Source organism: Falco naumanni, chromosome 6 (genome assembly GCF_017639655.2).
Source record: "Falco naumanni isolate bFalNau1 chromosome 6, bFalNau1.pat, whole genome shotgun sequence".
In the NCBI taxonomy this organism is placed as follows: domain Eukaryota; kingdom Metazoa; phylum Chordata; class Aves; order Falconiformes; family Falconidae; genus Falco; species Falco naumanni.
Genome location: NC_054059.1, coordinates 50,009,946 through 50,032,056, shown reverse-complemented (window position 1 = coordinate 50,032,056; position 22,111 = coordinate 50,009,946). Strand labels below are relative to the sequence as shown.

General features: G+C 41.8%; 1 protein-coding gene across 5 annotated transcripts in view; it reads left to right on the top strand.

The window, feature by feature from the left end:
- The first annotated feature begins 6,632 nt into the window (after nucleotides 1-6,632).
- Nucleotides 6,633-22,111, top strand: part of AIG1 (androgen induced 1) — a 127,478-nt gene continuing 111,999 nt past the window's right edge. Inside the window, exons 1-2 of one of the 5 annotated variants that reach the window (XM_040599552.1) lie at nucleotides 6,633-6,968; nucleotides 16,127-16,272. In XM_040599552.1, coding sequence (XP_040455486.1) covers nucleotides 6,828-6,968; nucleotides 16,127-16,147 — 162 coding nt within the window. In that variant the 5' untranslated portion in view covers nucleotides 6,633-6,827 and the 3' untranslated portion in view covers nucleotides 16,148-16,272. Of the gene's footprint in view, nucleotides 6,969-16,126; nucleotides 16,273-22,111 lie in introns of those variants that run through there. The other 4 variants (XM_040599547.1, XM_040599548.1, XM_040599550.1 and 1 more) reach the window with 4 other exon arrangements.

Below are 22,111 nucleotides of genomic sequence, written 5' to 3'. Positions count from 1 at the left end.
TTTTGAGGATGAGCACTAGCATAAAATATTAGATAGAACAACAGCTTCCAGCTGGTGACAGAGAGAGCCTGGTTACTGCTGTAATGTCTGGCAGATAGTAAAAAGCCAGAAGTGTGGCACTCTGCTGAGTCGCTCCTACCAAGAGAGGGGAGCTGGCACAATAAGCATCTCCTGCAGCGGGGCTAGCAGATGACGACAGGCACCTCCAGGTTTGCTTGGCAGCCCAAACGCAATACAAGCTTCTGCAAAGTCATCAAAGCCAAACTAGTTAAAAAAAACCTGGCTGTGCCAAATTGTTGAGGTGGGTATTTGGTTACTATTGTCCTTGGTAGCCAGTGCTGTTGTTCTGCCACTGAATGAAACATCCTCTGCATTGCGGCTGTTGTACTAGATGCATATTACTACTCTCCCTTGATCAGTTAAACCTTACTGCAGCTAAACCAGAAAATTACTCACTTGTTCACAACAGAAGATACTTCATGTTGACTCTATTTTCCAGTGCTGCCCACTACAGTTAGCTGTCACAGAAAAGAATCTGTTGTTTAGGAAAATACTACATTTTTTAATATTTCAAGTTTCCTCAGAAGTCCAAGATGTAATTGGGTGAAGTATAATTGTGTATTTATTTTAAAATACATGAAGAAATAGTTTTTGCTAAGATGAACTTTCAGTCAGGACACAAGACAGGAAATTTTACTAGTCCAGTTTTATGAATGAGAATTTGGGGTAGAGGTAGGGTGCAGATAAATACTTCCACAACTTTTGCTTGGAGATTTAGGGGTAGAGATTTGTTCAACTCAATCCATAAAATACACATATTAAGTCTCCAGCATGAATTAAGAATTATATAACTCTTTTATGCAACCAATGCTACAGAAGTGGCATGGGGCACCTGCATCATTCCTATCCCTTGTTTCTCATCCCACCTCTAACTCCTTTGTCCAGGTGTTCAGAGGAGGTAGCATGGTGATGCACTTAGGGGACTTAAGCCACCAGAGAGCTGATTTTAACAAGATAACCTAGGAAGCTGAGGTAGACTTGGTGAGTTATGCATTAGTCACATATGTACCTCCAGTTACAGTATAGCATCACAGAATTGTTGAGGTTGGAAGGGACCTATTGAGATAATCTAGTTAAATCCCCCTGCTCAAGCAGGGTCTGCTACAGCAGGTTGCCCAGGACTGTGTCTAGATGGGTTTAGAGAATATCCACAGATGTAGAGTCCACAGCCTTTCTGGGCAATCTGTTCCTATGTTCAACCATCCTGACAGTAAACAGCATTTTCTTATGTTCAGATGGAATTTCACGTGTTTCAAAGGTACCTGGTAACAAATGTAACATCTGGACTGTCTTCTATCAAGATGGTCTAAGAGAAGGCAGTTATGTAAAAAAAACCCAAACAAACAGGGTTACATTTTCTGGCTTTATAATTATTCATGGAAATTTTGTCTTCTTTTGCACAGTTTTAATGAATAAGAAGCTGACTCATATTTCCCCATGGCAAGCAGTTCTGATTTTTTACGGTTCACTGATATTCCTAAACAATACTGCATATCCAGCCTTTTCAATAATTTGATGATGGGCGGATGTAGTGTAAGAGCTAAGCTCTTAAACCAGGACAGCAGGTAATTTATAACTGCACTGTATGTACCGAAACCTTTTCCCAAAGGCGACATCCCTCTGTGAGACTGCATGCTACAGCAGAATGTTTGCTGTGGTTTACAGGGGGCCATATCATCTGCGGGCAGATAGAATACTCCTGGTCAGTATTGGGCTTCTGCACCTCAGAGGCCTGTTACCTGCCTTCCCTTCCTTCCCTAACACTAACCAATGTAATCAGCAGAAAGCATATGAAATTAGGATATGAAATCCTTACAGCGAAAAAGCTTTGTTACACGCTATGCATTAGACCCAAATGTGAAGGAAAGTTCTGCTTACACAGTCCCCACTTCACTTACATATTCAAAACTCCTGATTTGTATGGCAAGGAGTTTTCTTTATAAAATCAACACTCTGGGAAATTTTAACTTAACAGGGAAGATGAATGCAGCAAGTTTTATCTGCTCATTTCTCCTTTATAGCAAGAAACTTCATGGTTTTTCAGGATAAAGCAAAGTTTAACTTCCAGAGAGGATGAATGAATTTCCAGCTGCCCCAAACTTTGTTCCACTTATCTCCTGGTCATCTCTGCTCCAGCTCTATTTCCCATTGTTAAATACATATGGATATATGTACTGTAGAACACTCAGTACAAAATATGCCAAATTAGTAACTTCACTGTAATTTTTAAACCTACACTTGAAACTAAATTGGTATTATCAGTCATCATACAAACAAGTTGCTCCAGAAGTCTTATTAAACACATTGTTCTTTATACCTGGTATAAATGTGGTCTTTTTGTTTTTGTTATCTTTTCCCCCTCCTTCCTTCAATTTTTGTCATTTATATCTTGTCAAAGTAAATGAAGAAATAAAAACTTACCTAAACTTTATTATGAGTATTAACAATGGGTCCAGTGACAGCAGATAGCTGTCTTTACCAAAGATTTTGAGTTGAATACTCCTCTGATATGTAGGGGCCTTTTACTAGCCAAGTGATAGTTCATCCAACTAAAGAGCTATATATTAAATCTATGCCTATTAACATTTCTAAAAACTTTCAGACACAGGCAAGAGTTTTTTCTATAATTTCCTGTTGATTTTTAACTTGCAATGTTTCAATAATTTCACTTACGTTCATTGCAAGAAAGCTTAATTTTTGTGTGTCTGCTTATGTGGGAGTCTGCTTAGTGGTAAGTACACTTACTTAGTGGTAAGTACACTTACCTTGGCACAGTTTGTACGCTGCCTCAAATATTAGAAATTGCAGTGTCAAGTGCATCACCATGAACACATTGTTATGAGGCAGTATTACCAACTTCCTATGAGTTCAAGCATGCATTGTTTTTCTTATTATTATTGCTTTGGAGGCAACTTCTATGCTTGTGGCATGATTCTTGTAAACAGCTCACTTGCATTTAAAGCAATTGCTTAAGAAAAGGCACCTCACAGGTCTCAAAACATCTCTCAAAGATCATTTACCAATATCCACCAGTATCTTTGATATTTACAAAACACACTGCTATTCAGAAATTCGAATGTTATTCCTTTAAAAAACAAACAAAAAAAATCCAAAAAAACACATCACCACCAAAAAACTCTTAAGCATTCTCATCTGCTAGCCTGCATAGAAAAGATTAAAACTTGGAGTCCAAGATATTACACTTTATTCTGCCAAGGTGCCAAGTAGCAAGAACATCATGCTACTCATTTTATATTAACAACTGGAGAGGAAACTCACCTTTTCAGTTCCTTTTCCCACTTAGTTCTCTGACAGATTTTTAGATGTCTTGCTTTTCCCCCTATAGCAGCCAGCACTTATTTACATGTCCCATCCCAGACACAACAGCACTTTGGACTCCTCTCCTTTCTAAAGTCATTTCTTATCTCTGCTGAATGACAAGTATGACCCATGTCAAACCCCCACTTTAAAATAAACTTACAGTATGTGACATGAAAACTGAGTTGAGGCTTTTCACAATTTACATACAAACGTTAAACATCAGGATCTGAAAAATCACAGCTTATCACTGAATATCATATTTTACATGTTTAGAGTCTATATTACTATGTTTTATGCACTTAATCAAAACCCTGAAATGTCAACATTTTACAAAGTACCAAAAAGTTGCATACATATAGCAATATAAAGGGCAAATTAATAAACTTCACATTTTTGCTTTGCTGAAAAAAATTAAGACCAAATCCAAAGGAAAATGAAATCCACTGCAAACCTATTTCTACCACAGTCACAAAAGGCTTTGCTGCTTGTCTCTCAATAGACAGGGAGTATAAAGCCCGCAGTAGCACATAAAGGCTAATGGCAGCCTACAATCTAATTAGTCCTTATTATAACACTGTCCAGAGATTGAACAGATACTTCTTTAGAAAGAACACAGGCACAAAGAACCCACCCACAAATGAGTTACTTTTCCTTTCAAAGGTCTAGAAATGCGTAATCGTCTTTGACCAGGAAGAAGCTTGGCTGAGCCTGGCATGTTAGGTAGCCTCCCTTGAGCTTTTCTTGACTGACAGAAAAAAAATGGGGAACAACAATGTTTGTACATTCTGCTTCATTTAGACTTCCACCTTGGTTTACAAGGCTGAGTGAACGTTTTTCTTTGTATGAGGCTAAGACTTCCTGTGAGCTTTGCTGATATTTCTATGGAAGAGTAGAGAGCAGAATGAAAAAGCATACGAATAAAGCTCCAAAAAGGTTGGGTAATTTTTACTTTTAAAAAAAAATTTGAGCATGCTGTAACCCTGGAGGATGTTTAAATACATGTGACTAAAAGGCAAACTAAGAATGGTGGTTACCAAGTCATGTTCACTGAGTGTTAATGTCTGTGTTGCCTTGTTAGTGACATAAAGATGACCCAAAGAGCGAATTCCTGTACATCATAGGAGGAGGTACAGTTAGAAAAGTAGGGGACAGGCTGCCTAAGGCTTAAACAGCCCCAAACTCGTCCTGTCAGAAGCTGATCACAAGACAGAAGAGTGTGCATGGCTATGTAACCAGTCACTCTGTGGAGCTCTACGCATAGTAACTTGTCTTGGAGAGCCTACAAAGCTCAAGTCCAGCGAGACTTGCACACGAAGGGTGCCGCTACAGCAGCATTAAAGTCTGGCAAAGAGTATATTTCAGAAGTAAATCTCCTGATCATCTGGACTGCTACTGTGCTCGTTTGTAACTTGGCAGTTTCAGAAAGCAAGCTGGACTCCTTTTGCATAAAATGGAAACAGAAGATGTGCTCCAGGGGTTCGCTCAATGCACTCCAGCCACTAATGAATATTCAGTCCACAGATCCAGAGAAGAACCGTTCTGAAGCGAGACCTCCCACAGTACACACAGCACAGACACCAGGTCCTCAGCAGCAACTGTGCTGCTTTACACATCCATGTCTATTGGGTCACACTGCTAATGTTACTAGTCTGGTCTCCCGTTGTATCGCAGACCATTACATTTCACTCAGATACCTCTCAGACAGAACCTTGAGACTTCAATGAGACCAAACCCTTTGAGCCCGTAAGACTAAAATACATGCCGTAACAACAGAAGGGTCTGATTGCCCAGTGCGCTTGCTGGGGCTGTGAACTGATAGGTAAAATAACCTACAGGATCCAGTGGGAAATTCATGGTCTATGCTTCTAGAGGCTTCTTTTTCCACGCCTGACACAATTCCTCCACATAGACAGACATTTTAAACTGTGCTAATTTCATCTAGAATAGCTGCTAGCATGTGTTCTCCTAAAAGCCCTTCGTTTTTGCAGAACTTGAGCACAGTGGATACCGGATGAAGCAGCACAGTAACAGAATAAAATCAGGGAACGTATTGCACAGACATTGATTCATTTTGCCTTCCCATAGCATAACTACGAAGACGCATCTTATTGTTCAAATGCTTATTTCAGAAGACAGATGTATGGAGATGGTGTTTATATCAGTTACTTGTCTATCCAAGGCTAGAGAACACTGTCGGAGGGGTTTTTCCCCTTGAAAATAACTTTTCCAGATGGTGGAGCAATTTAGCATTTACCCTGCAATCAAGCACTTTAAGATCCTTTCCTTTTCAGGGTGTAGAAGTCCAAGCACAAGCCGCCCCCAGCTGCTCCTAGCACCAAGGATCCCTTTGGTGACCAAACCCCTGGTGACAGAAATGGTCTTTCCTTATAACGCTGGTACTGCACCCGACGCTTTAATCCAGGGATAATGATGTCCCCGTCCCACAGTGGTTGCGGGTGTTGGAAAGCACGCTCCTCGCAAGGGTGTGCGCGGCTGCGGTGAACGGCAACGCCGCGGACGTGACTGCGCCCGGGAAAAACGCATGGAACGGCAAGCGCTCTGCGGCGGGGCAGCTGCGCGGGCAGCGCAGGCACACGGGCAGGGCACGCACCCGGGCAGCAGCGGCACGGCGCCCCCGTAGCCCGGCGGCTTCCCCTGGGCGGCAGTTTAACGGCTCCCGCCGCGCGGCCCCACACGACCCCGGCGGGGCGGTGACACCTGCGCCAGCGGCCGCCGCGCGCCCTCAGCCCACAGCCCATTGGCTCCGGCGCGGTCAGCTGGTGGCGCAGCCTGCGGGCGGGCGGGCGGCGGGGACGCGCGGCAGCGTTTCGCCGTACGGCGGTTAAACCGCGCGGCTGCCGGCGCGTTGTATTTTTCGCTTGAAAATGCGGGCAGCCGGGTTCCGTAAATGACTTGCTGTTCACACTCGGGCCCTCCCGGGGGCTGCGCGCCTGAGGGCGGCCCGCGGGTCCCTCGGGCAGGGCCGCGCCGCCGCAGCCCCGGCCCCGCACCTGCTGGGCCCCGGGCGCCGTCCGCTGCCGGAGCGGCGCGGCGGAGGGCGATGTGAGGGGGAGTGCGTGCCCCTTCGCTCCCTGGGGAACGCCGCGGCCCCTCCCCACCCGGCTCGGCCGCGGAGCTGCTGCCCGGAAGCGTGCCGAGCCCGCCGGCCAGGCTGCTGCCCGCAGCGCCGGCACCGCCGCCGCCAGCCTCCCCCCCAGCCCCGCCTGCCCCGCGCCGCTGCCACCCGCCGCCGCACAGCGCTGCCCCTCCGCTCCGCTCCGCCCCGGCCGAGGCCGAACGCGGCGCGGGGGCGCTGCCGGTCCCGCCCGCACGGGCGCGCACACCCGGGCGCACACGCACCCGCGCGGGCACACACGCGGAAGTGCACCCCGAGCTGGCGCCGCGCCCGCCGCCGCCGCCGAGGCCGCCCCGGCGCAGCGCGCAACATGGCGCTGGTGCCCTGCCAGGTGCTGCGCGCCGCCATCCTCCTGTCCTATTGCTCCATCCTGTGCAATTACAAGGCCATTGACATGCCCGCGCATCAGACCTATGGAGGCAGCTGGAAATTTCTGACCTTCATAGACCTGGTAAGTGCCCCCGGCGCCCGTGGCCCTGCCCCCTCCCCCCCTCCGGGCTGCCCGTTGAACGGCCGCGGCCGCGCGCGGGAGCGGCCCGGGCGCATCGCGGCCCCCGGCGGCGGCGGCCCAGCTCGACGGCAGCGCCATGAGGTGACCTTAAAGCGGGGACGGCGACATGTTGTGACTCCAGGGCCGGTCGTGAGAGGAGCCAGCCGGACACGGCGGCAACGGAGCCGGGTGGTTTGAACGGAGAGACACGGACGATGCCGAGGGGCTGCTGCGGCGAGCGCCGTGGGGAAGGTGCGCCTGACGCCCTGTCACCGCCGTGCTGAGGCTGTGTTTTGCCTTTCTTAATGGCTGGTAGTAAACACCAGAACCTGCTGTCCCCAGCATCTGGCTCCTGTGTGCTGTCAAAATAGAAGACATGTCTTGCTCCCTTTGGCCTTTGTGAGGAATCCATCCCTGACAGGTGCAAGTGTGTGAGAGTGACACAAAAAACGTTGGGCAACTCAACTTGCCGGATCCAGTTAGTTTTGGTTGCAAATCCATAAACGAGACTGTGAAACAAAAGAAGTTTCATTTCACTTTCCTTCATAGGGGTCCAGATCTGGAGCAGTCACGAGCATGCTGGCCTGGTAGAAAACACCAGGTGCTGGCCAGGGGCTACTTTTGCTCTGAGCTTCCTGGCCTTGTTGCCTCCACAACACTGTTCCCCTAGTGCAGGTGGGAGGAAAGGGGGCTGGAGGAAGAGAGGAGATGGAAGGAGAAACTTGGATCCTAGTTCAGAAATAGGATAGCCAACTTACACCTAGTGTCTACAACAAAGTATTTTTTTTTCTTTGAATCCACAGTGTAAATAGGTGAGAAATTTTGCAGTCGCTACTGAGTTACAGAAAAGTCAAGAAGTGCAAGTATTTCAGTGCTTCCCAGTGATAAAACCTATCTCAGAACCTCATGGTAGATTCACAAATATTGCTACTATTGCATATGCGCTTCATATCCAGTCAGTAGGTTGAGTTTGGAGACCAAACTCTAAACACATTAACCTGGCAGGTCAAGTGTGCAAATTTCTGCATCAGCATTAAGCTAAGGTTCACTGAGGTCCGTATTTTAGTTGGAGAGAAGAAGCACCTAGCGTATTTTGCACTTAGCTGGGGTCATTTTTGTATTGGGTGCCAAAAATTTGCTGGATGTCTGAGGATTCACAGGCAAAACTAGTGCTTTTACTGTGACTGTAAAAAGGCATTTTAAGGCCTGATGTTCTTCTAGAAGGCAAACTGGAATCTTACTTTTTTTTTTCCTTTTGGGCTGCTGAACTGTACTGTCGGTAATATTAATTGACAGAAGTTAGCATCAAGTCCCAGTAAGTTAAGGGAGAGCTGTTGACTTTGCTGGCAGTTGAATTGGAAGTGAACCAACTAAAGCTAAAAGCCAATGATCTTGTCTTTGAGTCACCTTCACCTTTTTCTCTGTTCTCCTAGCCTTGACAGTTGTTTGAGGATTAAGTGAACTAAGACTGTCATACAGTGAAAATAACATTTGACAGTACATGATATTTGTCATTTCCCAAAAATCACAGCCTGCAGTCTGTGGCAAGTTCATGTGGGCTTTCCCGTCAAAGCCTGCATGCAGTTCAGGCTACTTCTGTCGTGGCCCAAAAGGTCAAGATAAATATGTAGTGTTTTCTACAATGTCTGGTATGGTTATCAAATGCGGCTAGTAATTTCTGTCCTTCTGGCCCTGGTAGTATCTTATCTAAGCAAATCTGTCTTTCTCCTGGGACAACTGGGAGATTTGAAGAAACAAAAACTGTGGAATCCTGAGGAGGATAACAGGAGGCGTGGTTGGAGGATGTTAGGCACGTTTCCAAAATACTGTATGTTGACTAAATCTTGAAAAGCTCTTCTTTAAGTTTCAGCTTCCTCAACCTTGTGCAGTATTCCTGTGTCAGTCACATTCAAAGGCTGTCTAGACAAAATATCATCAATGCCAGAGTCTTGGCAGACATATGTTCTTGCTACAGATTGTACCTCCACAAGCAGAGATTTTATCTTTGACATCACAGAAGCATGTATAAGTTCTTTCTGTTTCCAAAAACTGCTGTCAGTTTTTGAAAAAAGTGATTTTATGACTTGAATCTAAAAAGTAATTTGGATGGGTTTTTTTTCATTCTGTCCATTTGTGAAGGGACATTCTTTTCGAGTCTCAGCATCAGTAAATGTCTTGGAGATTTAGGTAACTGACTTTGCAGAGCTGCTGTGTGAAATAATTTACAGTTATCTGCAGATAACATAATTTTGATTCCAATTATGAAAAACTAGTAGTTTGGACTGTAAAACACAAGACACAGTAAAGTATTCTAAATAGATGCATTTATCTGAACAGTAGACTTACAGCCCTCACGCTGTTCACAGAAGTTGAGCATTATGGGGAAGTTGTTTAATACAGAGATAAAGACTGTAATGTCTCTGTCCACCTGTAATATTTTGGATGTTCATACCTAAGTAAGATTTTCTGAGATGCCAATATTCATGCTTAGTCTCTCCTGCTCTTGAGTTTAGAAAGAAAACAAGTGCAACTGATGACTTCTTTTATCTGCTGTCGTTCTGATGACTGACTCTGGATTTTTGCAGTTGCGAATGTGATGGCAGTATTCCCTAAAACACCCATATCAATGGAATATTTTACTGGTTTATGAAGCGATGTACTGGTCCTATGTTTTACCATTACACTGGTGGTGCTCCTCACTGTAGCTACTAACAATCGTTTCTCCACCTAAGACTTTCTCCCTGATATGTAGAGGGGGTAGGTACTTATCCTGCTTACCCTGGTAAAGATACCTGCATAGTAGCTGTGGATTCCAGAACACTTCAGAAAAGCATACAGTATCCTTTTTGTCATTTATGGAAGGGGAAACTGAGGTACAAAGAGGTAAAGAGTTGCTGCCAAGATCACTTGGCTGGCCCAGCAGATCAAATCATCGAACTGAACATTCAGGCTAGTTCAGGACTACAACACATTGCTGTCATTTAGCCTCACAACACAAACCAAGCCCCAAAGTTAGTTCCTGTGAAAAAACCAAATGGGTATTTCAAGAGATGCACCTAAAATTTCTTGTACAGCTGCCTTTGTTAGGTCTGAGATTCACCATTTTGTGCTTTAGTAGTGGTTTGCCACAGGACTGCACTGTCCTGTGCCACAACCCATAAATTCATTGTTGAGCGTCATAGTTGAAAGTTAGGTTAGGGTGAAAATGATGCCAGTACAAAATTATTCTTTGCAGCAAGTTTGTCAGCTATATAAGTCTCAGAAATTTTCCCTACTTGTACCACTGTTCCAGTTCTGTAAGTACTTGAAGTAGCTGAATTAAATATAATAATACTTGAAACAAAGATAACTAGGTCATCCTGCACACTGCAATCACACACCTGCCTTTATAAATACATATTCATTGAGGGATCTGTTGCACCAGCTTGTCTAAAATGGCAGGATCCTTGTTGCAGGGGTTAAGTTTTGTTCTTCAGTTTCTCTTAACTCTTACTGCTGTTATGAGAGGAGGGAAAAATAAACAGAATTTGTATTCTGGAATAAAGTAGAGCCTGTGGGTGCCGAAAGGAGACCAGTTCTACTTTCTGTGTTTGGGTGTGTGATAATTAGCAGAAAAGTAGCGTAGAGTTAAAATAAGTATGTATCTTCTTAGTAAGGTGTGCGCTGGTCTAAGTAGCTTCTGGTTTTCATTGTGCAGTTGTGAAAACCTCATTCCTCAAAGAAGCCAGGGTAAACCAAGATGCTATTGCACATACATATGCATGCATTAACAAAATACTGGTTTGGGTTTTTTTAATCTTAAGGTCTCTCGGCTAGGCTGAACAGGGTAGTTACAGAGACAAAAAGCAAGACTAGAATTTTGGAAGCAGTATCAAGTATTATGTTTTATTATGATGATTAATGATCCCATTTTGAATAACAGAATGTTAATGTGGGTATTCATATGACTTGATTCAGGGCAGCCAAAGCTAGAGAGGAATTGATTTTGCTCATATATAAATCTGCCTGGCCTTATACTTTTATTATTCTCTTGAAAGAAGTAGCAGGATGTGTGTGTATGAACTTTTATATATTGTCTGGCAGACTGAGTTCTACAAAAAACAGGTATAAGCTCTGTTCCCAACACACTTTTTGGTAGTATGTGTTGTATTTGTTTTGCAGAAAATGCCTTTAGATTTAGTTTAAATTTAAATAAGTCATCAGAACTTAGTTCATTTCTTGTCTTTGGAAAATTTCAGAGGGACATGTTAACAATAAGACTAGAAACTAGAGTTGGTAGATTTGTCATTTTCTGAGTTGGTGTATTTAGTTATTAAATTATATGAGATATGATTGCTAGACAACAAAAAAGATAGCAGCTTAACAAAGCATAGCTAAAAAATATAGGTGATTTGTGCCCAATTTGGGTTTACTCATGCTGATGGGAAATAAAATGACCAGAAAATGTCAAAGGCCAGAGGATTCACAACCAAGGACTAATAAGCTGTGCCACTGGTGCGGTATCTGAAGTTGAGCAAGTTTCATTACTAACTGTATGGGTTAAACTTATTACAACACAGAGGACAAAAGTAGAAACACGTTCCACACTGTGAAATATAACTGACTCTTTTCCAGGATTTTCTTTAGAAAAATGAATTTCACCTTCTGCTTTCCCCTTTTATCATCTCTAAAGTTACCCTGATATGCAAGTATTTTATGGCTTTTGGGTGAAGATATTACAGAAGTGTAAAGTATTATTAAGTATTAGTCCCAGAGGTAATTCATCACCATGTCTAAATGTCTCAGTATTCTTACTATTACAGAGAATGCAGTCAACAGAGTGTTGACAAGTTTACAGAGAAAGAAAGGGCTTGCTTTTTAAGGAATAACAAGGTGGGATTTCTTAATGGTGCTTAATGGATTTGAGAGAAAAGGCAACAATATACGTAAGGGAGCCTTTTAATAAGTGTGTATTTTAGAGCTTTCTTTTTCCCTCTCAGGCTGTAAACATGTCAGAGAAACAGCTATGTACAGTGCCATTGATGCAGTAATAAAAATGTAATAGCATCACTGTTTCTTATTCATAGACCCATGTTTTCCATCTGCTTTGGTAGCGCTATCAGAAATTGACTGGAATTTGAGCACCACATTGAAGAATTCCTTTTTCACATTTCATTAGCATGTCTTTATTTTACAATTGGCCTTAAATATGTTGAACATTTAATTTGGGAATTCTTAGGAAAGTTATGGCTGTCTTGAAATATTTGTGTTGGCCAGGGGAAAGGAGGAGAGTAGAAGAGAGGATAAATGGGGATCACTTACTATGATGATAGATTTAACTAATGTCAGTAATGTTATTTTATAACTTGGAGTATGTAAGCAATAGGTAACAGTGCTGTGTTTTAAACCAGTGTAAAGTCTGTAGACTTTTGCCAGAACAGTTTCAAATGATGACAGCTTCAAGGAGTTGGTTTAGTAGTCTGTAGTTCAGCTTTGAAAAAAATCCTATTTATGTGATACTACAGTTGAATTATTTTCTTTACAATTTTATTATAGTGGGAAGGATAATTCAGATAATCTTGTATGCTTCCATATGGCAAAATTGTTAAATAGTTTAAACAATTATTTTAAACAAGGGCAACACATCTAGTGTTCTATGTTCGTGTTATGCTGAAGTCAAAGTTGGGGTTCTGAGCTGTTCTAATTGTTGTGGATATAAGTATATTACAAAATATTTAATTTATGTATTTTTGACCTTATATTTGTGTTATTTTAATGAGGCTCTGTAAGCTTATACAAGAAACAAATTTTGAAATTGACCTTCAAGTCAAAGATCTATATAATCTATCAAATAATATCCTCTAACTAATACAGAAAACGGCAAACTTAAATTAAACATACTTTTAATAAAAATCAAATTCCACTTGAATCTTTGCAGTTATATCAACTTGAGGATATACAAGGACTTGTAGGGTGGAAGTCCATGTGGGTAGTTACTTGTTTTGTCCTTAGGCTGAAAAAAAAACAAAAAAAGGAAACAATCACTCTGTCTGAAAGTGGGGAAACAATCACACAATAGAAATCTTTTATTATCAGTGTGATGGAAATCTCAAACATGCCAGTATGCCACCATACAACAAAACGTGAAATTCTTTAAACCTACAAATAGAAAGAAAACCACCTTTATGAAATTACAGAACGATGACATTGCACAGAAGTAAATTTGCAGATTTGGACAAAGTAAAACCACAATAAAATGTAATAAAACAAAGTTGAAGAAATAGGTAATTCTGCAGTGTATTAAACACTATAATATAGATTTATTACAAGGGATTATGAGTATTTACCTGAAAAAAACAATAAAATTATCGTTTTCCTTCCATTACATACAGGCTTTTTTTGGGCTGCAACTGTCCGTATCTAATAATTAGAGTTGCAGTGCCTGCCTGTCCTAGTGTGGCATTTAGAAAACATTTTTCTAATTGCTTGACTTTAATATAGACCTTGAAGTTGGGATGAGCTCAGCATGGGCAAAGAATTCCTTGTCGTTTGGAGTTTTAATTGCTAACGCAACTCCAGTCAGTAAATGTCAAAAAGATAAACACCAGTGACAGGTCTGTACCCTTTCTGCAGAATTCAAGAGTGAAACAAATACTGGTGTGTAATAAGTTCACATTGGACATTGCTATATTTGAAACAAAAGTGATGTTATTACTCTCAATACACACAAGAAAAACATCAAATTCCTCTCAATGTAGGGTTTTTTCTTTTAAGTATCCGAATCTGAGGCCTGATCTTCTCACTTTGCATGTCCAGGTATATATATGGCATATGAGGTAGAAACAAAATTAATAATGCCTTGGCTTATTTTGAAGACTGAAGGACAAACTCCTTGTTCAGTCTTTGAATGGGTGAACATGAAAAGCTTTCTTCCTTCTAATGAAAGCTTTTTCGAATTTTGCTTTATTTGCTAGCATTTATTTGAATAACTACATTTCCCCATGCCATATTTTCCAAAGCTCTGAATTTGTTATTAGTCTTCAAACCTTATGGCTTTTGTTCTATTACTATGTACGATGCAAGATTTTTTTAACTTGACATAGTTAAACTTGCTACCACTGAAAAAGCGCTGTTTAACTTTAGGGGATGGAAAAGTTAACCAAAGTCTGAAGAAAAAAAAAAATCATTTGGAAGGTGAAGTAAAACTTCCAGCCTTTTCAGAGAAGAAGAAACTAAAGTAAATTAAAATTTATAAGTATGTTTTGGTAAGACTTAAACCGAAGTCCCTCTCCCAATTAGAACCGTGATTAAGCATTTAGAGGGTTTTCATCAGCATTTTGCTGGTTACCTCAGGGTATTTTACACTCTCTTGGCATGTAGCTTGTCGGGGTTTTTGCAGTATACTGCAAAATTTAGAGATTCTGTTGATTGGAAACAGGTTGTGTGAATGCTAGGAGAAAATCAGAACCTGATTTTCATTTGTATGAAGGCTCCTGGCAACTTAGTTAAGTCCATGTGATTTTCCCTCGAGAGTTTGAAAGCAACATTTGAATGCCTCTAGTTGCATTCCCTGAACATCTTGTCTTGCCACTGCCCTTGCAAGCATCCTGTTTACTGTAGGATTTCCAAATACTCGCCAAAGGGTGCAATTATATAATTACTTTCCACTTAGATCTGTGTGCAACTGATATAGCTCAGGTATTTTTGCTGCAGTTGTCTACCAGGATAGTTGTTTCTATGTGCTTGAGGACTGTCTGCAATATAACTTAAAACAAAACTAGTGCCGCTAGATTTTTACAAGCTGAATATTAGATATCCTGGTAAAGATAAACTAGAATAGAATGTAGAGAAGAGCAGAATGTCAAAATATTTGCTAATTCCTTGCTGACTTGTAGAGCAAAGCACAGGGGCTGGTGGGTTATTGCAATTAGTTTAAGCAAAACAATTGAAGAGGCTGAGTCTTACCTCCACGAATGCTGCTAGACGCTTCAGACTGAGTTGGTTGTGCAGGGACTTAGCAGAGAATTTGTTTCACTCTGTTAGGAATTGATTGGCCTATTTTTGATTTTGTGCAGGGCTGTCTTATTTGTGTATTTTTTAAAACCTTGTCTTTGTGTACCTGAGAGTAAATTTACACCCCCACCCCCATTTGCCTATATTTTATCAGGTGTCTTGAAGCCTCCTGGTCCTGTCAGCACATAAGTAACAAATTGTTATTTATTATTATTGCTAGTATTATTATAATTCAGCAGGAGTGGGGGTTCCACAGGCAGAACACAAGTGGCACGTGTTCCTAATTGTATTTGATCAGATGCAAAAGGAAGAAGAAACACCTGACTTTAGAAGCTGGTGTGTAAACTGATAAAATGCATGAATGCAAAAGGGATGTTTTTTTCTGTGTGGTGCTTAACAAGCTTGTGCCTGAATTGGTGGAATCATTTCATACAGCTAATGTTCAGGCTAGTGTCCCGGTGTGATCCTGAGGCACTGCAATAGGACCCTTGACCCTAGGGAAGATGCAAATTGTTTACGGGCAGTGCTTGCGCAGGCTCAGCTCTGTGGAGGATGCAATAGAGAAGCTGGGAGAGAAAAGGAAGATCCAGCAGACAGCACTTTGTACCTGGGGTGTGTGAGTGAGAGAGTGCACCATGCTGATCAGCCTTGTGTTGTGACAGAATGGTATTCAAGTATCTGACTGCTGGCAATGAGGACAAAGCGAGGGCAAACAAGGAAGGGGTAGAGATACAAAGTGGCTGGTGTTTCTCAGCTAAAACAGCATGTCTTCGCTCTCTCGGACTTCCTCCCCTTCCTTGTCCTCTCCCTCATTTTTTCCTCCCACACACCCACACGGTCTCCCCAAACAAACCTCCCACACTGGTGGCACAGCACCATTTCCCTGCACATGACTTTACTGGTGTAGCATGCTTTCTACTCAATGGAGGGTGCCTGCAAAACTTTGTCCTTAGAAGCCATATGCACTGACAGATGCAGAGGTCCCCATTTGCTGTTCACTTCAGCTTACAAACAAATTGAAACTCCATGCTGTGAAATCTTTATTGACCTGACTTGACTTGTTAAACTGCGTTCCAAGAACTGTGAATTTGCCTGTGCATTAGACACAATTATCTGTATTCTTGTAGGTCCCAGGAAGTGACTTCTAAGAATGCATGAGTCAGGAAGGAAACCTTTACTGCATGGACCTGCTCTATAGCACTGTACTTTTAAACTGGACATTCAAGAGACTGAAAGGGATTTGGAGTGTTTGGAGATTGATATGCATCTTTGTGTACGTTTGACATAATAGTTATTTACTTATGCTGTGCATAATTTGAAAATACCAAACTTCATAAAAGCTACTCTGTTCTATAGTCTGTCCATACGCTGTGTATATCTAAGAGTAGATTGGTGCACTACTGCTGAAGTCTGTTTAGGTGGCCGGTTAATGAACCATGGGTAGAAGATTACAGTGTCTTGAGGTACCAGACGCTGTTTAATTTTTGAGTGTCAGAGAACTCTAGCTAACAAGAGAGAGCAAACAGCTTTCAGGTCAGCTAGAAAAGGATGTGCCTGTATTTATTAAGAAGCTAATGATGTTTCTAATTCTGAGTATAGAAGATTGGTATTAAAATCTCCTTGACTCAATGCCAGTATAATTTCAGAAGATAAACACCTCTGAATTTCCAGTTATTATAGTCTATGCTATTAAGTCATATGGCATTTTAGGCTAATTTAGTTTTCTTTTTTTCATGGTTTGCGGCAGAAGCTACTAAAATGACATTGCCAAATCAATTCAAAGCTGTTTTGTTCCCCATTAATTATAAGGCTGAGTTAAAACGATGAGGTTTATTTTATGAGGATGTATTTTAGAAAAGGGTGGAGAGATCTCGTTACTTTGGGGACTTGAGCCAGTGGTATCTGGACTTCTTGATTTTAAAAATCAACCTATAACATATAAGCAAAACATGAATGTCTTTGAATGTGTGCAAGGTATGGTTCTGTTCATCCACTTCTGGCTTTGTGAATGAAAGTACTCCCACTTTGTCCTGATCCATTCGTGCCCCGTGTCAACCAGTCAGGCTGCTCACTTGCAGGTTGCTGTTAGCTATCACTGTATTTTCTGCCCTTTTTTCCTTATAGGAACTCGCCTGTGCAGTATCCCTTTTCTCTGTTCCTTCTAATCTCTTCTTACCCAGCACAGTCTCCCTGGTCTTTCAGCGCTGTGTCCCAGTTCCAATTGCATACGCAGCCCTCTTCCAGAAGCCTGCGTTTTCCTGCCTAGTGCTGCTTTTCTTATCCCCACAGTACTCCTTATACTCTTTTGCCAACATTCACACATACTGTCTTTTTCACAGTGCATTGACTGTCTTACATTGTCTTCTGCATCCTCACCCTGTTCCTTCCCAAATACCAGACCTACTCAGTGTCATTCTCTTGTATTTTAAAGCGCCTCATGTAGATCCAAAACAATGAAGACTCAGTCATCTTCCATCAGAAAGGCTTGATTTTGGTATAGTGATAGCCTTAAAGAAACCACTTTTGAAATTATGTTGTTACATAAGACTCTTTGCTTTGCTTTCTGTTTTTGAACAAGTTTTTAAGCATCCTGGTTACGGGAAAAAACTCCCATAAGTGTTAAGCATAATGGATCATGATCTTAACGTTTATTATGCTGTTAAAATCTTGTCATTTTTTGGTAGTCTGCCATTCAATTTTTTATGATAAATTTTCCAGTTCAGAAGCAAGTCCTTGCCAGAAATTGATGTTTCTGTTGAAAAATCAGTATGTATGGAATCAGCAATCAGTATTTCTTCAGATATTTTCTATATTTTCTTTGTAATTTATATATTTTAAATTATATGCTGAGATGATTTAAATTGTATTTTATATTTCCTAATAGGAAAACTTATCTCCTAGTAGTCATTATGAGGTTTGAAATCTACTGCATTCAGTGAGATGAACAAAAATACTTATAAGTGTTGCTTAGCTTGTCAGCTATTACTGTGGTTAATAGAAGCAGCTTTCTTTTTTTTCTGTGAACAGGTATGAATACTTATTCCTTGTTTGTGTGGGTGGATTGGGAGCTCATGCAGACACACCTGTTGCAATTTGGAAGTAGGGGAAGAGAGAAATCTGCATTTCACAGCAGTAACTTTCTACTGAAACCTACATGGAAGCGTATTTATTCTTGTTAGGGGTTGCCTGATAGAGACAAGCCTGCCGTGGCCCTGTGCCCCCGTGTCTAACCAGTAGCGGGGCTGAACACATGCCCAGCAGGCACATACAAAACCAGAAGTATAAAATCATGTTGCTGAAGTGCAAGTCAATGCAAATAAAATTCTGAGTGGACTAGGTGGTTTAGGTTTAAAAATATCTTAAGATATGTCAGCCAAATAGTCAAGTGGTGACTGGGACAAGGAACACTTAACATATAGCCCACCTAGGGTCTGCAGCCTGCCTGGTTATCGTTCCTGTGCCCAGCACAGGGGTGGGCTGCAGGCTGGATGCACTGTTCTGATGGGAGCTCTTTGGTCTCAGTGCCACTTTTTGCAGGGAGTTTGACCCTACTATGGGGTTTGATCTGTGTGGCATGCTGTTGGAAGCAGTGCTCTCAACTGCCTCATGATAAAATGTCACATATGGTCTGTGGATCTTGCAAAGGTCTTGATCTGCCAAGGTATTTTGGCATTACTTCTGGCAGCTAATGGGAAGATATCATCTCTCTATTACCCACTTTTCTTCTGCTTATTTGAGGTCAGGCTTCCAGCTCTGGGGTGATACACAGCATCCACACCATACTACATGTGAGTTAGAAATATGAGAGTTTTGAGCACCTTGCAAGATAAGACCCTAAAGTATTGAAGGGGGCTTTTTTGGTGGGATTTTATTTGGGTGGATTGTTGATTTTTTTTTAATAACTCTTCTGGTGTGATTGTAAATTTAGAAATTATGAATTTGTTCCAGATGGGAAGAAAAAGTCAATCTCACAATTTCTTGTGAAGGAGAAAGATTTAGAAAAAGTATTTCAAAGTCATGGTTTCAGTGCAGTTGGACTGACCAAGTGAAAACAAAACATTTGCTTGTCTTCATTCAGATACTTGGACAAAATTACATTAGAAAGGAGTTGGCTGTTGCAGTAAGAAATAATTATTCAGAAATATTTTCCCAAATGTATTAATTGAAAACTTATTTTTCTTTAGCAAGGGCAAGATCAGTGTCACAAGAGCAACATAATACTGACAGTTGACTTATTCATGTTAACCTTATTTCATAGGAATTGTACGTGTGGTGTATGAGATAATGAAAGCAACCCTGAAATTCAAATATAAAAGTGAAAGTCAGGAGGGAATGTGATAAGTCACATCCAGAAAAAAACTGTTTAATCTCTCTCTCTCTCTTTTTTTTTTTTTTTTTTTTTTTTTTTTTTTTTATTAGGTACATCCCAATTGCAGGGATTAATAAGTATTTTGAAGAATAACAAAAAATTAGTAATATGGTACAAGCAAAGTCCACTTTTGGCCACTCTTTCCTTCTTAGACTTGGTATTTTGCCTGTCTTGGGTCTTGTGCTCTATCAATGTGACTAGACAGTGTTTGCCAGACAGAGAAGTACAGTGATGGAGTTAAACCTGTTTTATGAGATGCTTATTTGTGTGGTATGCCTGTATCTCAGTGCTGTATTTTCAGACAAGGTCTCTTTGGCTAGGTTGTGGGGCACACAGCTGTGAGCCCTCATTTTGAATCACTCCAGTGCCTTCTATACCCTTCTGGGTGCTGTTCTCAAATGTATATATATTTGGTGTGAGAGAAGACATATCCTTGATATTCAGAATTCTGTAGAGTAAAGTGACCTTTTAAAGCCAGGTAGATGGGGATTCAGCAGTATGAATCAGACCTGGAACAGCCCCATCTTTTATTAATATAATGTCTCTTGATTTACTGCAGGAAGCCACTGAAATGATTAAGTGTACCAGCAGTCTGCAGAAACTGCCTGGGTGACCTCTGAAGCGCTATGACGAATATAAAAGAAGAAAATTTAAAACCTGTATGATCAGCTTAAGGAAAATTAAGGCCATATCTCAGCTTGTTGGAAATGCTGTTAAAGTGGGAAGACAGGTAGTGGCTGCAGAGTGGCAGAAGATCTAAGCCACATCTCTTTCCATATGACCTAAAATGAATGATTGTTCTGGGTGGAAAGCATCTTTCCACTGGAGTTTGCTTTCAAGTTTTCCTCCTTGGTGGTCTTCCAAAAAGAAAGCATAGGTAAATAGCATAAACAGCTGAAGAGTGTCTATTCCGAACAGCTAATCTTGTCCATTCTCTTTATGGATACTTATTTTTGTACTATCTATCTCCTTCTATCTCCATCTTCCAGGAAAGATGCAATGCACGTGTAGATGGAGGTCTTCTGATTTCTCTTTAGGACAAAATTAATAAATCCTAGTAGCAAATATCTTCCTAAGAGTAAAATTACTTTGTAGTGCCATTGCAGCTTTTATTACAAGATCTCAAAGCAGTTAGGAAATAATACCCAACTAAGCCTCACAGTATCTGTGTGCAGAGAGGCATGATTTAAACCAAATGCAAGCCCAGCATGCAAGGCACTGAAATTGGCTGGACATTTAGTCATTAAAATCCTTAAGGAATTATCTTAGTTGTGTAATCTATATGTTAAAGCATTGTAAATCTCAAGTGGTCCAGGAGGTGATTTGTGGGACATAGTCGCCTGTAGATTACTTCTTGTCAGCCTTTGGGTTTTGGTGGGGTGGGGTGGTACTGGAGTTGAGACTGGCTATTCAAGCAGCACTGTCCAGATAATTAAACATCACCTCCAGTCTGCCCTGTCTCACCGGCTGACTCGCTGCTACTGATATCTGCAAAGATATGGGAAGTGTGTGGACATTGCCATCAGGTGTGAATGAAGGCACATGCTGCCCCTTGGTGGAGCGGAGCAACCTGACTCCACAGGGGTTCCTGTTTCGGCTCCTTCTGCTCTCCAAAGTAAGAGCCGTGTGCGATCTTGGCCTCAGCCCTTCCCAGCATCGCAGCAGACACTGTTCTCAACCTGTACCTACCCAGCTGCTGCAGAGCAAGCAGTGGGTAGAAGCAGAGCGCTTGTTTGCATGGTAGATGTAGGGAGGTGCATCTGATGATAGAGGAAGGGTGAGCTGAGTCCAGGCTGCTGCTGAGGGAGAAAGGAAGAGATACAGCTATTTAAATAGTAGAATGTAGGCTGCTGCCACGGGTGCAGAGTGGGTGGTTGCTGCAGCAGAGCATCAGGAGGGGTGGCTGCAGCAGGGAGAGTTGACCTTCAGGAGAAAAAGAGGCCCTAGACCGGAGATCTGGCCCCTCTGTGTGCTGCGCGCACGTTGTCCTCAGTCGGCAGCAGCCGTGGGGATTATTGCCATATTTCTGGACAGAAGGAGGTGTACCTGCACTGTGTAGCACATGCAGCTTAAATGAAGAATCTCTGGGAAATGTTGAACCTGCTGGGTGTATACTGTGAAGTTAATCCCTGTGTGAGCAGTAGGTGTTTATCCAGAAGAACCAGGCATTCAGCAGCCTGGACAAGTATCACGGATCCTCACATGCTGCCTGGAGACTGTTTCTAGCTGGAAAGAGGGAAAAATGAATGTAGGGTAGCTCTAACCTACACGGTGAACATGTAGGTTAGCATGGAGGCTTCCACCCACATGACCTACTTGTGGAGCAGCTTCTTGTCTGAAATAAACAGCGTGATACCGTCCATGCCCGTTTGAGTAGAACGTGTATTTCTGTTGGCTGGAAGAAAGGAAGGTACAGTTGTCAGGCCCAGATGGAGGCTTTGAAATATGCATGATAGTGGCAGCTGTGTGTGGGAAGAATGACTTGAAGTGTGTTGAGGAGGAGGAGGCTTGTTTACTGTGCTACTGTCTTCATGTAGCTGCAGAGTTAGTTGAATGGGGAGAGAAATGAGGAATGTATTTTCTGTCCGTGGATTATTGCTTCACTGTGCTGGACAGTTTTTTCTCCAATATTCATTATTTGTTTGAAAATTCATAAAGAATCAGTGAGTTGCAGTGAATTGCAGGGAAGTATTGTCGGTATTTTGCCAGTTCTGGATCCTCGTGGATCTGGCCCTGTTTTCCT